The sequence below is a fragment of the Barbatula barbatula genome, assembly GCF_947034865.1.
Source record: "Barbatula barbatula genome assembly, chromosome: 8".
NCBI lineage: Eukaryota > Metazoa > Chordata > Actinopteri > Cypriniformes > Nemacheilidae > Barbatula > Barbatula barbatula.
Genome location: NC_136771.1, coordinates 22,449,104 through 22,465,513, shown reverse-complemented (window position 1 = coordinate 22,465,513; position 16,410 = coordinate 22,449,104). Strand labels below are relative to the sequence as shown.

Genomic DNA, 16,410 nt, shown 5'->3' with positions numbered 1-16,410 from the left:
AGTGAAAAATATGAAACTCAGATGTATTTTATTGCCGTAAAGTCACACTTTTGATTAGATTATATGGGAAATCTGTGTTGTTTTGACCTACATTAACATGCAGGGACAGCATGACCTCCCGAAAATAGAAGGCAAGACTTGAGGAATTCATTTATCCACCGACGGACACATCCAACCACTCATTGTGTGTAGCTCCTTGGCTCAGTCTCAATGCAACAGTGCCCTTCACAATAAACACATACATAGTCACATAAACTGAAATCACTCACTGTCGATCCCTGAGTATTTATCACGAACACATTCAGCTGTCACATGCAGACATGCACTGGGATGCTGGGGGACAAAGCGGGGGAAGAAGATAAATGTCTTGTCATTCATCACCCGCTATCTTTCAGCAGCGTTCAAACAAATAATCTCAGATCACTCAACATGCTGCTTTGCCCTCACTAGGGCACTTTTGTTACAGATGCAACACTGGTTTCTCATTCTGTCCATCATTGCTCACATACTAAAACTAAAGCTCAGAGGGAGGGAGCTTTATTTTTGCTTTCATGATTAAGACCGTCTTGCACTGTTTTACTAACACTTATCTAGTTAATGTCCTCTTGAGATCCCTTAATAAACTTTGCATTAGGGATTATACAAATGTTAACTATTTGCATGACAGTCAGTTGTCTTTATTTAATCGATTAACGTTTTGTTAAGCCCATTAAGTGCTATTGGTATTCATAAGTAGTCGGTGGAAAATTCACCAGAGGGAGAAACGCATTGGAGAGATGGGTGATGGTAGATTTAGTGAAGTGTCTACGCGCACTGCACTGCTGTATTGGTAAAAGGAGCTCTTGGGTGCGGTCAGAGTGAATGTATTGAGAACTTTAATTATTGCCACATGTTCAAAACCAGCTTGAAACCACCGAGGGCCAAGCTCACTGCTCTCACTTTTTCCACATCACTCAACGTGCCTACAACAGAGAAAGTCCAGACACCGAAAGAGCGCGCAGACTTCATAACAACTTTATTTTTTTGACATTCACGCAATAGAAATAGATGAACTGTAGCATGCTTGCAGAAGGAAATACCAGCGCGTGCAATTCGACACAAGGTAATGCGCAACAGAAGGCGGATGGCAATGCGCAATTCACTTTTTGCTAATTCAGTTGAATTTAAGTTTTTACACTCAAGAGCGAAAGATGAAAACAAAGTTCGAATTGTGTCTGTAAACGTTTAGGAAGACACTAAAAACATCACAAATTCTGGTTATAATAGGAACTAGACTAAATATATAGCCTATCTTTTGCGCTCTAGTAACGTTTTGGGGCTTTATAGGTGTTGTCTGGTGTTAAACAACCAACATCAATAAATCCTCAAATGAAATAAGACCAAAACACACTAAATAAATAAAGTTTGTGATTGTTTTATTTATTATTGTCATAATGGTAATGTTAATCATTTAGGCAGGGAATGCGTAAATCAAACTCAACACGAACGACCCGCAGTTAACTTCCAGTTTGTGTTCGGATAGTGTCTAATAATATTATTGTAGCCTATTTAATTTATGTTCATATTCATACGTATTATTATTTTACCGTATAAAAACGATTTGTTGATTTTATTAAATGCCGTTTTGACGAATTTAAAGAAGCCTTATGGTACATTGACATCTAGCGGCTGAGCTTGGTATCGGTGTTCAATTTGAAATATTGGAGAGACGAGTTAAGCCAAGTACGGTTCTTCTGGGTTTCTTTGGATTGTTATCAGAAATTATGTACAGGCACTCTATTGTCCGTGAATGTTCAGTTGTGTATTGTACAAGACCAACGTGTTGTACCGGATGTTCAGTTGGGGTCGCAAAAGTGCGCATGCGCAGTAACGTTTACAACAGAGCATGCTAAATACTTTTGGACGCATTTACATTCCGATGCTTCCACGTCCACGTCACGTCTTTAAACAGTTTTGCGAAATTGTTCACCAAAGTGTTTTCGTTGGTATCTTTAACTCTTTCTTTCAGTGCATCAATAGGGGCCAATCGTCTTTTCACCAACCCTGTGATGTCATCGTGCAGACGGTCCTTGGAATAAAATAAAGGGGAGAAGAGTAACCCAAAGCTGCTCCGCAATTGCAAAATGTTAGATTCTCTTGCTCTACTGTTGGAGAAAACCTTTCTTCTTGCGCATTTGAACTTTTTCACCGCGACCCTGTCTAAAAAAGAAGAATGCGCAAAACATCGAGACGAAAACGCTCGCTACCGCCGCGGGGATCTCTTGGAGGTTCCTCGTACTTTGTTTACTCATTTTGGCATATACCTCGGAGACAACAAAGTCGCACACCTTATGCCCGACATACTCCTGGTTCTGACCAGGAACAACACTCGAATTCAGAAAGCAGTGACCAACAAGAGATTGCTTCTTGGTGTGATATACAAGTATGCATCGATACGCGTCGACACTGTGGAGGATTTCGCTTTCGGATCGGATATTTTACTCAACACGATGGATAATACTCTAAGACATCCTCTGGCTAGCGAGGAGGTGGCTAGAAGAGCCGAAAAACTTATCGGTCAAATTCCGTATAGTCTTATGTGGAATAACTGCGAACATTTTGTAACGTACTGCCGTTACGGGACAGCCGTCAGCTTACAAACAGAAAAGGTAAAAGTGCCTTCCATCTCCACGTTTCCCTTTGAATGCACACGACAGATGCATGCACGGGATAAAAAGTTTGGCTTTTTTGCATGAAAACTATTGCAAAAAAGCTTTTGCTTTGTTTACGTATTGTATCGTTACTTTATTGGGCACTACGGAGACTTAACATACTAATTTGAGTTTATTTGTTTACTTTTATTTATTTACCAGATTAAGTTGACTTTTTTTGACAAACAATGTTTGCCATCCTAGCATGATTACTATATATATATATATATATATATATATTAATGTAAACCCCAAAATAAGAAAAATCATCAAAACCTTTAATGGCATTTCTAAACGTTTAATTTACACGAAGGATGCTAATATTGTTCAGTATGTTTTATACGTTATAACCCTTCCAAGATGTTTTGAAGTAACAGGGTCTTTTGCCAAAATAGTCTTGCTGCCTGTATCCCACCTTGCTGCCAATTCCTCGCTGCCATCAACGCGTCATTTGGCTGACTGACTACTTTGGAAAAAAATCTCTGGGCCATTTTTTGTGGAAAAGGGGAACAGCAGCTTCATTCAGAAGCAAATGGGTTTCGGAAGATCGACTTTTTCGAAGTTTTACTAGAAAAGCAACAGGAGCGTCGGAGGTGATTTTCGTTTGTTTTGGTGCTACAAAACTCACATATCCTCTCTTTTTCCTCTACAGTTCTGTGAATGTTTAAAGTCTGTTATCCGGGACCAGAGGAGCGTTCTTTTTACAACAGTCATCGGACTGCTTTCCATGTTTTATCTTGGAATAGCGCCGTGCACCGCACTTCCAACCTTTATCATTCCCTTTACCTTGTGGATGGCTGGATAAAAGACCATGCAACTCCAAATCCCATTTAAAACAAAGCATTAATTTAACTGTATTTTTCTTTGTATTATCCCTGCAACAATTGTTGTGATGCCGTTTGTTCACTTTATAGTGTATGATATTATCGTTTTTATTTAGATTGAACCGTTTCTTTTATAAACAAAAACAATGTTAACGTTTTAATAAATAGTCTAGATGTTTTTCCATAAGCTTTAGCATTGCACATTTTTTTGTGAGGATAAATTATTATCCTTTTAATTGTTAATGTATCGTTTAAAAAAATGTAAACATAGCCTATAATCCATTAGTAGGCCTAATAGTTATTAGGCTTATAAAGAATACATCAATAGTCTATTTGCATACGATGTTCTTAGCAAAGCGACTTTGTCAAGGAGGAGATTTCTATTTCTATCGTTTTCTTGTTTTTTTAAATGAGGCTTTCATTTATTTGTTTTATATGTGCATTTGTAAACAATTTAACTATAACTTGTAAAATGTTTATTTAATGTTTATGTGTCATGTATGGTTTGTTTGAACGTATAGGCCTAATCTTAAAAAGCGATGCTGTTTAATCGTGGTGTGCTCGGTTAAGTAACACATATTTGTAAAAATGTAGAAGAACTATAGAGGAATTTAATTCTCATTGCTGCAGCGTCTTTCAAAATCGCTTTTCGGTTCCAGAAATAGCTCTTTTATCCCTAAAAGGTGAAAAGGCTGAGAGTCATGGTGCAACTATGCATTGTTTGCTCCATGCGGCATGTGATGTACTTATCATTGAGGTTTTTACTGAAATAGCTATGGGTTTGTAATCCTCAAGCCCCTCCCCAGTCTGCCTCAAGTAGGATAAAACTACTTGCAGATGCCAGGCCATCTAGAAGTTCACCACATCTCCAGCTAAGGATGTTTCCCCTGTTTCTCAACTTGTTCTCCGTTGCTGTGACTGCAGGCTATGAAGAGAAGAAGAAAACCCAAGAGGTCAAATATGACATCTCCATCTTCAAAAGAGGAGATCTGCTAGAGGCTCCTAGAACCCTCTTTACGCATTTTGGAATTTATCTGGGGAACAACCGTGTCGCTCACCTCATACCTGATATCCTGCCGGTCTTTTGCAGTGAAACCAAGGCCCTGCAGACGATTGTCACAAATAACCGTCTGATTTTGGGTGTGATAGCAAAAAAAGCAAGTGTCCGGGTGGACTCGGTGGAGGACTTTGCCTATGGGGCAAGGATTATAGTGAACGAGATGGACAAGGTGTGCAGCCGCCCACCGTTTGATGGTGAAGAAGTGGCAAGGAGGGCTGAGAAGATGTTGGGCTCTGTGGCTTACAGTCTGCTGTGGTACAACTGTGAGCACTACGTCATGTACAGCAGATATGGCACCAACATAAGTTTCCAAACCTGCCAGGTGAGATATGAATTGACATTTAAATATCTCCAAAAAGAGGTTTTGTTTGACCAAAAAGGCTTAATGTAAGATACCAGTTAGTGTCAATGAAAATGTGGACTCTGGGTGGCTTCTGCTAAGAACAAATTAGTAAATGTAATTTGTAGGCAATTTATTTAGGTGCATAAATAATAAATCAAGTTAAGAAATACAATAAGCAGAAATGTAATCATATCTATAAAGCACTATGTAAACTAATGTTTGGGGAGTTTTCTGTTTTTCTCATGGCAGTAACTAAAGCAGATTAACTTAACCTTTAATTCACAAGCCTCAACTTTATCAAGCAACAACTAAAATGAGATAATATACAGACAGCCGGTTGTTATCGCAGAATTATTACACAGCGCGTTGGAATGCTTGATTCTGATTGGCCGGTCGCGACATTTGCATACGGTAGCCCGGATGCAGCAAATCTTTTTGTTTTGGACAAATTAAATATATCCTTTTAATAACATATAACACAAATGATTAAACCAAATTGCTTGTTCGTGACATTTGAACATTGTTTCCTACATTAAAATCGAAATAAGCCGTGAAATAAGCGGATAATGTACAAGCAGCTGGCTGTTATCACGAAAATACCGCTTCATGATCCACATGATCACACTGAAGGGGCTTATTTCGCAATAATAACCGGCTGCCTGGACAGTATCCCTTACATAAGCCGGGTCTTGTGTAACACTGAAAGGGCTTGCCACATGAGAAAAAAACTGAATATGAAATATTATATTATTGCCCATTTTAACCAAAGGCAGACTAAGCCGTTTACTTTCGGTTTTAAGGTAAGAAACGTCATTCAAATGTCACGAACAGGCAATTTGGTTGAACCATTTGTAAATATAAAGTCATATATGTCATTAAAATATATTTATGTGTAATTTATCAAAAAAATCCTGTCAAAATGATTTGCTGCATCGGGGTTTCTGTTATTAGTTCTGAGTGGTTGTTATCTGGGAATAACGAGGCTGCAAATGTCGGGATTGGCCAATCAGAATCAACTATTCCAACGAACCGTGTAATAAGAAGCTAAATTAAAATGCAGTTTTTTTTCTCACATTTTTGAGCTTCTATTTTCTCTTTGAGTTTACATAATGTTGCTTTGTAGGCCTAGTCTTTTTAGCTTTTCTTGAGAAAGAATGCTAATCTACAGATTCTGGGCGTATAAACTCTTTAAAACTCCCTCAATACTCGCATTATATTTTAATCAGGATTAAGCAAAACGTGGTAGAAGTATGTTTTCACCACAATAATCAAAAATATGAGATTTACCAATGTGCCAAGAATAATTTCACAATTACATCGAAAAAACGCGAAATCTGTGACGGAACTAAATGTTTTCTCCAAAATCCAGCATTGCTGAACCATATTAGCCCATTACTGCCACCTCGTGTTTAAAAACTGTAATAAGTGACTTTGATTTTCCAATACCTAAATATGATCTCCCTTCACATTTCAATCTGTTTTAGTCTTATATAAATAAACGCTTTGACATTCTTTTCTTCTTCTTGACAGTTCTGCAAAGCCGTGCGGAAGATCGTATGCAGCAAGACGACCTCTCTCATAAGCCTATTAGTGTGCTTGTTCATTATGTTATTTCTGGGGTCCATGTCCATATTTGCAATTTTACTCACAATCTTTATTCCCTTTAATATTTGGATGGCATCCTGAATCCCTGCTACAACCGACGTCAGTCAGAATATGGTGATGTGCTGGCAGACTACGCTGTTATCATTTATTGGGCATTTTTAGTTACACATAAAACGTCTCCCTTATTGAGCCATTGTAACCAAGATATTGATATTGTACATGCTAAATTAGCGGGGCATAGAATACTTTTTAATTATAATTATGTACGAATGGGATCTTTCAATTGATGTTAAGGTCTGCCAGATACTTTATTTTCTTACTGTGTGTTGTGGCTTCCAATAATATGTATATTAGTAATACGAATTAAAGAACATTTTTATATTATTTGCTTTGTCTACACACATTTGTCTTCAGACCGATTCGGATAAATAGATCTTGGTTATAACAAACGGATTCCCCTTCGGATCTTTTGGGGATTTTTCCATTCTATGAGGAGCCCTGAAGCTCAAAACTAACATTTTTATCTAGGATGTTGTTATGTGGAATTGAAAGGTAAATGTCACAAATTCAGACATTTTGAAAATGGGGTAACATAATTGTATTTAATACATTTCTTAATTAATCATATTTGTCAATGTTTCTGTTTTTTTAAACAATTTAGATTTCTCTTAGGACGGAAGTTACTGTGACTTTTTAGTTTTAAATGTTAACGTTCCTCCTTGTATTCTCCCTCGCAGTTGCATGCAATAGCGTCATCTGGCCACAAGAGACGTCCATTGCCCTTTTTAGTTGAGCCGTGAAATCCGCTGCACATGTTAAGAGGAAAAAAAATCACATTATCGTTTAGTTTGTGTTTCAATACTACACATTGCTGTCAGATACGGTTTCCCATGTTCAATAAAAAGCAGCAAAATCTTCAAACAGTATGAATGCACAGTAAATTAAACTATACAACAATGCCCCTTATTTTCCCCAAACCCCTCATTTACATTTAATAGTATACTATAAACTTTTATTCTGAACTGTGTTTGTGGAAATGAACCGTAAACCACTTGAGTGAAGATCAACCGGCTCAAGCCGAGAAGCGCTCTGGAAGCTGATTGGCTGATGCTTCACTGTCACACAGACAGTATTTGACACAGCGATCAAGATCGATTCTTTATATCATCGACTGTTCGTCGTACAGCTGTCATCGTATTTCACGTTTCTTCACTCGTTTGTTTAACAAAAGTCTTAAAGGAAGAATACATTGCGTCAATAACAGGTAAGCCAGACGACAGACACGCGAGACACGCGAAACACGCCCACGCTGTGTAAATGACGTGGTCAGTTCCTTAACGTCACACCACGTTATTATAACTTTACACACTCACTCAGACGTTAAATTCAGGAGGTATTGTTTTCATCCCCTTTTTAAATAAAACAAAGTGTACTGAATTAACTTGTCTTGTTCGTTTAAAAGGTCTAGCGTTCAATTAACTTTTTACCTCAGAATGATGACGAGGTTATTCCTCAAAACAACGGACTTCGTAGCAATAAACACACCCTGTTTAGGTGTTGTGAAGGGTGATGCTTTTTAAACGAAGAAAATATATTGAATTACGTGATATGGTGGAATGTTTATCGATTAGAGGCAATTATATGCGTATGATGCTAGTTGTTGCGTTTGCTAATCGAGCGCGAGCCTCATCACAAGTTTCACATAAAGTGACGTATTCTCTGAAGAAACGCCGCTTTTAACGGTCTTTAAAGGAACACGGGCCTGTGATTAAAGATACGTTATAATGATAGAGCCCACATTACATTGCAAGAGAAGGGAAATGTTTCATGCCCTTTGTTTTCTGAAGTGATCATGGATGAAGGTTACGCCATTAAATCCCGCGAGACCAGTATGCCGGACAGCTCCAAAGAAGCTGCTCTTCTGGCCCTAATGGACCGAACAGGCTACAGTATGGTTCAGGAAAATGGACAGAGGAAATTTGGTCCACCTCCAGGTAATGTTTGAGCATTGTGTGCTATATCGATCAATGGCTCTTATGACTTTTCTCGTTTGTTAGTTGATAAAAGTGTCTGCTAAACACATTATTTATAATGAGGTTTTATGCCTCAAAAGTGATGAAATAAGAAAGCAATAGTACATTGCTGTTATGTAGGTCTGTAGGGGACATTTCTATTAGTCAACGTACAATTAAAGTTGATCTTATTTATTTCTTAAAGGTACAGGTCACCCAAAAATGTCCTCTTGTCTTTTCAATCCGGTACGACTTTCTTTCTTCCACAGAACAAAAAAATGACAAAGATATTTGGAAGAAAGTTGGTAACCGAACAGCGCCGGCACCCGTTCACTTCTATATTATGGAGGCACTTTTTCCGGTTACTAACTTGCTTCCAAATATCTTCTTTTGTCTAAGACGTAAGAAAGTCATACAGGAGACAAGAGGGTGAGTAAATGATGACAGAAGTTTCATTTTTGTGTGATTTTTTTCCCATTTAAAGCGACATTTCACCAAAAATCACATTTTAAGATGGACGGGGTCCGTCAGGGCTTCTCACATTGAACTGTGTTATAAAAGAGCAAAGCGTTTTTAATTATATTACATGTTCATGCAGAATTTAAGTATTTCTTATGATACACTGTAAAATGTGCAACCCCTCTTTTTACACTTACTTCCTAAAGATTTTGTTAAAATTATAATGTATAAGATGAAAACCTGATGTTATTATTAGCCTCACTTAGAGATGCATTATAATGGCTGTTTAGGTTGGGAAGGCCTCCCTCCTCCACGAGGCTGTGAGGTGTTTGTTGGTAAGATCCCGAGAGACATGTATGAAGATGAGCTAGTTCCTGTCTTTGAGAAGGCTGGAAACATCTACGAGTTCCGTCTGATGATGGAATTTAGCGGGGAGAACCGCGGTTACGCCTTCGTCATGTTCACCACGCGCGATGCAGCCCAAAGAGCCATCCTGCTCCTTGACAACTATGAAATCCGACCGGGAAAGTTCATAGGAGTGTGTGTGAGCCTGGACAACTGTCGCCTGTTTATTGGGTCCATCCCGAAAGACAAGAAAAAGGAGGAGATCCAAGAAGAAATGATGAAGGCCAGTATACTATTGCATGCATTTGAGTTTTCCGGGTTGTGCACTTCCGTGCCAGTGCTTTGTGTTTTACATTTCTCTGTGTAAGGGGTTCTCAAACCTGTACTCCTGGAGGACCCCTAGTTCTGCTCATTTTGTCTCTCTTAAGGTGGGCTGACACTACGGGACTGTGAGACTACTTGAATTGCTATGGCACTTACACTAGGTTTCTTGTCATCCTTCATTTTGTTGTAGAAGCACGCACACTATATTACACAACGCAGACAAAGTGCACTGACAACAAGACCTCGGTCGAGGAGCAGATGCGACCAACAGCGAAAACACCTCCCACATCTTCTAGTTTGATGGTGGATGGCAAGCGAGTTGTTGGTGTAACGCCATCCACCGGAATGTAGCTTGAAACATTGAACCTTGGAAATAGTATTTCGGACATACTGCGTCCGCCATGTTTCATGGTCATGTGACCCATATCCTCTTTGACATATTAACAACAACCTACACGTGAGCATTGATAAAAACTTAATTAAGTCATGAGAAATTCATTTATTGGCACTTATAATTAAAAACGGACATCCGCCTTAAAGTTTTTGCTTTATTTATTAGATTTACTTTTGAAATTTGACCGTGTCCATCCGATCCACACTCGGGAATCTCGGCAGAAGAAGTATACCAGACGGGTATTATCGCCTATGTTTTTTGCATACTGAGGTTTCGGACATACTATTCGTGACTCAAACTTATTTTCGCCCACTGTATAGTATGGAATTAGGCGATTTCGGACACAGCATAGGTCTTGTAATTTCTACTAATGAGCTGACGAGTTGAATCAGGTGTGTCAGATTAGGGAGATATACAAAATGTATAAGGGATATACTATTGGTCCTCCAGTACTGGGTTGAGAACCATGTAAAGACACTTCAGATAGGAACAATTCTGAAAGACATTGCACATATTCACTCTAATGCTAATCCAGGTGACTGAAGGTGTGGTGGATGTAATTGTGTACCCCAGTGCAGTGGACAGGACGAAGAATCGTGGCTTTGCCTTTGTTGAGTATGAATCTCACAAGGCAGCGGCCATGGCCCGCAGGAAACTCATCCCAGGTACGAAAGCATAGTGGAAATATACAAACTGTTTTTATATACGCTAAGAAAAGCACCTTTAATTCTACTAATTACTAGCTCTGAATCCATGTGGTTCAACTGGTTGGAAAAGCACATAAATGCACACAAAAACTGCAAATGGACACAACATGCAACTGTTTTAGTATAACCGTTACAATTAAACAAACACATTTCAAACAATTCATAACGCCTTTTCCTTTAACTTGATGTTTCAGGAACGTTCCAGTTGTGGGGTCACACCATCCAGGTTGACTGGGCGGAACCAGAAAAGGAATTGGACGAAGAAACCATGCAGCACGTGCGAGTCCTGTATGTCCGTAATCTCATGCTTAACACCACAGAGGAGACGCTACGCACAGAGTTCTCGAGGGTGAAGCCTGGTGCCGTAGAACGTGTTAAGAAGCTAACAGACTACGCCTTCATCCACTATTATAACCGAGAGGATGCTCTGACCGCGCTCGAATCAATGAATGGAAAAGTGATCGATGGTTCACCCATCGAAGTGAGCCTCGCCAAACCTGTCAGCAAAGACGGGAACAGAAGATCTGGACCACGTGGTAGCAACAATGGAAATGCAGCTTGCGGTAACTTTTGCGATTTCAACTTCTTGTACCAAAGCAAAGATGAAGTGGGAACAGGAATGATGAGTGATGGGTTAACCACACGTTCTATCGGCTTGCCTCCACACCCGGGAAACCTGTACCCGGCAGACTCGGATCGCTTCGTGTACCCGTTCCTCCCGGGATCTACTCTGGTGCCGGTCAGCCTGAGCGTCCTGAAGGCGAGTCAGCTAAGCTCGGCTGTATCGCTGCTGGATTACTATTGCCATAAGAACGACTGGTCTCCACCGGAGTATCACCTTTACTCCCTAGCAGGGCAGGAGGGAAAAACGCTGCTCATTTACAAAGTGGTCATCGGCAGGAGCAGCTACATGCCAAATAAAGTCTGCACCGTACTGGAGGATGCGAAGGAGCTTGCTGCTCAGAATGCGTTATGGAACCTGGGTAAGTTTCTCCTCGTTCACTCTGTGGTGTACATTGTGTTTACACAACTTAAACTTGCTTGAGAGGCATGCTGTTTATTCTGTGTTGTTCAGCTGTTCTTTATTTTAGTAAAGCAAACCAAGTGTGTGCGCGTGTCTTTTTATTCATAACAGATTGTTCAATCAGTTGTGCTGGATCGCCTGTGAATTTGTCTCCTCCTGTACCTTCTGGCTCCAGTTTTGTGTCTTTTGGCTGTAGGTCTCTGCCCTACCCAGCATACCCCATGGCGCCCATCTCACCTCCCTTACCTGTCTCCTGCTCGCCCGCCCAAAGACTCTTTATCCCGAACCAGTCATCTTTTATGTAGTCATGCAATCCGGTGCCTTTAAAGATACTTATCTTCCTCCATTTTATTTACTGGTTCATAATGTTATGTATGTAGAGTTTAGCATTTTTTACTGCTAACCGTTCTGTTTAACCGGCACTTCTTTTCAAAACTGTTTTTTATTTACATTCAAGCAACTGTTGTTGTTTTAACATATATTCTGTGAGGCGCTTTGTTTCCCAAGTCGTTTAATCTTCATCTTTCATATTCAGAAGCATGTTATTATAAATTGATATATTGATGTTATACCAAATCTATTAATATGGACACTATAAATAAAACCACCGTTTTGTCTTAACAGTGAGATTGTGGGTATGTAATTTTCCAATTTCCAATTGTAGGCTAATTTAGATAGCTAATTGGCACTTTGTAAGTCATACAAAATGAAGACACAGGTGAAGAAAATGAAGGCATTGTTTGATTCTTTTGAATTCCAATATGAATATTTAATGACCATGATAATATATCAATAATAAATCTGCAGTATAACAAGTGATATTTTAGTTTTGAGGCGGTTTCTGTTTACAACAGGGAGAAAATGTTGAACGAGCAATGAAGAAACCGAATACTAAAGCTGTTAGTAATATGAGTTAGTTCTTTTTTCTCTGGTACTAGTCATTCTTGTGTTTTTGTTGTATTGATAAATACAAATACTTTAAGTGCATTTTGAATAGGACTGTGAAGAACAAAGAAGGCGGACAGAAGCAGGATGTGGTACAAAAAAGACCAGAAATGTATGACTTCATGGTGCTGTCTGAAAGGTCAGTTTGCATTCATAACCTTGAAGTGTTAATAATTTGAAATAATTATTTTGTGATTTTTGGTCTTCTAAGGATCTGTTGTTCTCTTTGATCCTCAGCCTGATGTCCATACAGCAGAAAAGCAGAGTTTTGGGGAGGACTTTCCTTGACTTGAAAGTAGGCATGTGGCTGTATTTGTAATTTTTCTAGAAAAGAACAAAGGTTGCCATCGTTACTGGTTCATTATGGAGTGTTTATGGATGATAGTTGTCTGTGATTCCCCACGGACAGCGGGTGGATTTTCCTTTGATATTAAGGAACTGCACTTGTCAACATCAGAAGTCTTTGAATAGGCCAGTTTGGGTGATTGTTCTTAAAAAGGTGGCCTGGACTCGTGAAAGTGCTTTCAGTTTTGGAGATTTATAGATTTTAGACTATGAGAAACCTTCCTCTTTTGGCAAGCACTTGTTTACATCAGTTAAATACTTCATTCAATTCAAAAGAAGGGCTTTAGCTTTGAAAAGCCAGAAGGGAGCAAGGGATGGCATTTTTAACAACTTAAGAAAGCATGCGATAGTAACCTTGGAAACTACAACTGAAAGCTTTGTTGCTACAGAAACAGGCCAGTTTATTCCCCTCGTAAAAAGAAGGGCATCCAGGGTCTCAAAGGTGTCTTGGCACTTTGCATGTGCATTGTACTTGTAAATGCTTAGTTATAGCTGTTTTGCCTAATATGTGTTTTATTTTGATTTATTTAATTTCTGTTGCATCTTGTACCCAAAGTTAAGGCCCAGAAGTTTTTTCTTTATAAAGTCTACACATTTGAATGAATTTGGTTATAAAGATGCTATGCAAACTATTTATCACTAGAGGGCAGTGGGATGCTTTGGCTCAGTGGACCCTTTCGACTTCAGCTCTCCCAATATTCACAATTTCAATCCAATAATATTTTGTACGGTTTGGCATAGCTAGAAATATACTTGAAGTATATTTGTTGTAAAAACTTATTTTTAGTTATAAATCATCTTTTGTGTCGTCTTGAGACGTTGGAAGTTTGTTAAGGCTCCTTAGTGGGACCTTTGTCCCCTGGTTGAGAAACACTTTGACTGCAAAAATGATCAAATCCAGGTATAGCTCTTTAGTACTGTAAACATTTATCTCCATTGAATTGATTTACTGATATGAACCTCTATTCATTGCACTCATTTAGTATGTCACCATGTATAGTTTTGACAGCAACTTCATGTTGCGCTTTCAGTTTGATTGATTGTGATTGTTAGGTTAGAGAGTTATTGCCTGTCTGTAGCAAATTCATGTTTAAGTGTTTGGTAGACGGTTGGTGTGCTGGCAGTAGGTCAGTCTGTAGCCTTTTAAAAAGTCACTTTGGATAAAAGCGTCTGCTTAATGTACATTTTGTGGTCAACACAACAAAAATAATACAATATTTGTTTCCTACTATGGTAGTGGATGATGTCCCAGAACTGAAAATTGCTAACATTCTTCCAAATATCTTTCTCGGTGTTCATCGGAACAAAGACATTTATACAGGTAAGAAATTACACGAGGGCAAGTAAATGATGACAGAATTTTCATTTTTAGGCGAACTATCCCTTTAACAGCCAATTGCCAAGCATCTTAATTTGGGAGTAAATCTTATTGATAAAGAAAAAGGGGCCTTTCAGTGCTTGGTTATTTGCTATAGATATAGTCCAACAAAACAAGCACAAGCTCACGCACAGAAGTACAAACCCAAGCGATCCCTCATATACGGTCCATGTGTAAATAATGGATACATTAGCGAGATGAGGTGAGACAACAGTCTGAGGTGCTGTGAGAATGCATTCAGGCGACAGAGCACATACCTCAAAAGTAAGACTTGGGGAAAAGTCAAATAAATCCTCTCGCTCAAGAAAGCTCATGGACGCCATAAAGATGGGACACATTGTTACTTATGATGCTATTAAAGGATTAAGGGCCTCAAAGGATATAAAGTGATCCCAGTGTTCCATTTCTTATGCGTCATATATTTCAGCGGTAGATTGGATTGTGTGCACTTGCATGCGGAGCGTCGGACTCTTAGAGTAATGATTTTTTCGACATTGGCATCTTCTACAATCATGTAGACGTACTACCTTAAAGTAGGGTATGACAAATAATATCTGCTTTATGTCATCAGAATGTGTACATGCCTAACAGACCGTATGCCGGCTATAAAAACATTCATAATAATCCATTATGATATTTCATGTGTACAACACTATAACAGTGCGCTCCATTAACACTAGTCATAGCCTATTAGTATTCTTAGTGAATGGGTAGTTGATATATAATGTAGGGGAAACCCTTTTAAGGTAGGATATAAGGTTAAAAATATATTTGTATGAGAGAAAATAGTCTACCTATTTAAAGTTTTCTTTTTTTACACTGTTAAAAGTACAAACATATTGTCTCAATCAGATTTCCAAATGTATGTGCATGATAATGATAAAGATTAAAATGTCGTTTAAGGGGCGATTCACATTTTAACTTTCGGTATTTTAAATGTAGGCAAGCGCGCGCAAATAGGGAGCGGCGCGCACAGATTTTTCTAGGCGTGTCGCAGTGGTGCCCCAGAACATTTTAATAGGGGTGGCCACTAGGAGGCTACAGCAAAATCTTGGGGTGGCACCAAAAACAACAAAAAATTCTGTGTAATGTGTGTTATACTTGTTTACGTTTGTTTCTGGTTAATGTAACAATGTGAATTTAAAGCTGCAATCCGTAACCTCTTTTGGTAAAACATTTTCCAAAATCAATTTGTCACGCGTGAAGATGCAGCCGGTGGCAGATCGTTTGTAGCCTCTTCTTACAGCAGGTGGAATGTAATTAATACAGTAGACTACTATGTGACTATGGTATACATACCCGTTAACGTTTATCATTTAAATGCAGCTTAGCGGATCGCAGCTGCATGACTAAGTTAACAGTTACGGGACATTACATTTTCATTTGGCAGACCCTTTTATCCAAATCACATAACATTTTGTCAGCACGCTAAACATTACTGATAGCCTAGTTTACCAGGACATGTTACTGTGAGGATTAACGCTGAAGTAATAAGCAAGGAAACAATGAACAACATGAAATCATTTTTATTTTATAGACATGAAAACAGAATGTTATTGGTTATGTTTTGAGTTGTTTATGCCAATGACTTAATTTGGACAACTTTAATGAAAACTGAATTTTTAGCACCTTCAGTTTTAAATAGTTGTATCTTGGTAAATTATTTTCCTATCCTAACAAACCATTATTGTATAAATAAATATTGTATAAATCTCAATTTTGAAAAATAGTTTTTTGTCCAGGGTCACATGTAGAGCTCCGGCAGTCACTATACCTATTCTGTTTACACATGAAAATGAATTAAATGAATGCGCCAGCATGAGTTTCAAGGCAACAGAGTTCACTGCACACTTTAATTCTAAAGACATAGACATGTGCATAGCAAAACTCAATAGATTAAATGTAACAGATCCCTATAATGCCCCAGGGTGCTTTTAGCATGTATCAATAAAGAA

General features: G+C 38.6%; 3 protein-coding genes across 4 annotated transcripts; all 3 read left to right on the top strand.

The window, feature by feature from the left end:
- Positions 1–2,082: 2,082 nt before the first annotated feature.
- On the top strand, positions 2,083–3,912 carry LOC306897313 (lecithin retinol acyltransferase-like). Its single transcript, XM_079461933.1, has 2 exons — positions 2,083–2,648; positions 3,343–3,912. Exons 1-2 carry the CDS (start codon positions 2,124–2,126, stop codon positions 3,493–3,495), a joined length of 678 nt encoding a protein of 225 aa, XP_079318059.1. The 5' UTR covers positions 2,083–2,123; the 3' UTR covers positions 3,496–3,912.
- lratb.2 (lecithin retinol acyltransferase b, tandem duplicate 2) lies at positions 3,456–6,905 on the top strand. The gene is made up of 2 exons (XM_079461934.1): positions 3,456–4,896; positions 6,448–6,905. The coding sequence occupies exons 1-2, from the start codon at positions 4,393–4,395 to the stop codon at positions 6,601–6,603; spliced, it is 660 nt and encodes a 219-aa protein (XP_079318060.1). The 5' UTR covers positions 3,456–4,392; the 3' UTR covers positions 6,604–6,905.
- Positions 6,906–7,580: 675 nt separating this feature from the next.
- rbm46 (RNA binding motif protein 46) lies at positions 7,581–12,605 on the top strand. Of its 2 annotated transcripts, none has more exons than XM_079462558.1 (6): positions 7,581–7,786; positions 8,370–8,516; positions 9,284–9,621; positions 10,592–10,721; positions 10,958–11,746; positions 11,899–12,605. In XM_079462558.1, the coding sequence occupies exons 2-6, from the start codon at positions 8,375–8,377 to the stop codon at positions 12,090–12,092; spliced, it is 1,593 nt and encodes a 530-aa protein (XP_079318684.1). In that variant the 5' UTR covers positions 7,581–7,786; positions 8,370–8,374; the 3' UTR covers positions 12,093–12,605. The 2 variants fall into 2 exon arrangements, with proteins under 2 accessions (XP_079318684.1, XP_079318685.1); XM_079462559.1 differs by lacking the exon at positions 7,581–7,786 and adding an exon at positions 7,823–7,915.
- Positions 12,606–16,410: the final 3,805 nt, after the last annotated feature.

Excerpts from the sequence above, each read along its gene's own strand:
- LOC306897313 (XM_079461933.1), top strand. The coding sequence starts at position 2,124 with ATGTTAGATTCTCTTGCTCTACTGTTGGAGAAAACCTTTCTTCTTGCG. Across the intron at positions 2,649-3,342 it reads TCAGCTTACAAACAGAAAAG|TTCTGTGAATGTTTAAAGTC; the intron begins GTAAAAGTGCCT and ends TTTCCTCTACAG.
- lratb.2 (XM_079461934.1), top strand. The coding sequence starts at position 4,393 with ATGTTTCCCCTGTTTCTCAACTTGTTCTCCGTTGCTGTGACTGCAGGC. Across the intron at positions 4,897-6,447 it reads TAAGTTTCCAAACCTGCCAG|TTCTGCAAAGCCGTGCGGAA; the intron begins GTGAGATATGAA and ends TCTTCTTGACAG.
- rbm46 (XM_079462558.1), top strand. The coding sequence starts at position 8,375 with ATGGATGAAGGTTACGCCATTAAATCCCGCGAGACCAGTATGCCGGAC. Across the intron at positions 9,622-10,591 it reads TCCAAGAAGAAATGATGAAG|GTGACTGAAGGTGTGGTGGA; the intron begins GCCAGTATACTA and ends ATGCTAATCCAG. Across the intron at positions 11,747-11,898 it reads GAATGCGTTATGGAACCTGG|ATTGTTCAATCAGTTGTGCT; the intron begins GTAAGTTTCTCC and ends TATTCATAACAG.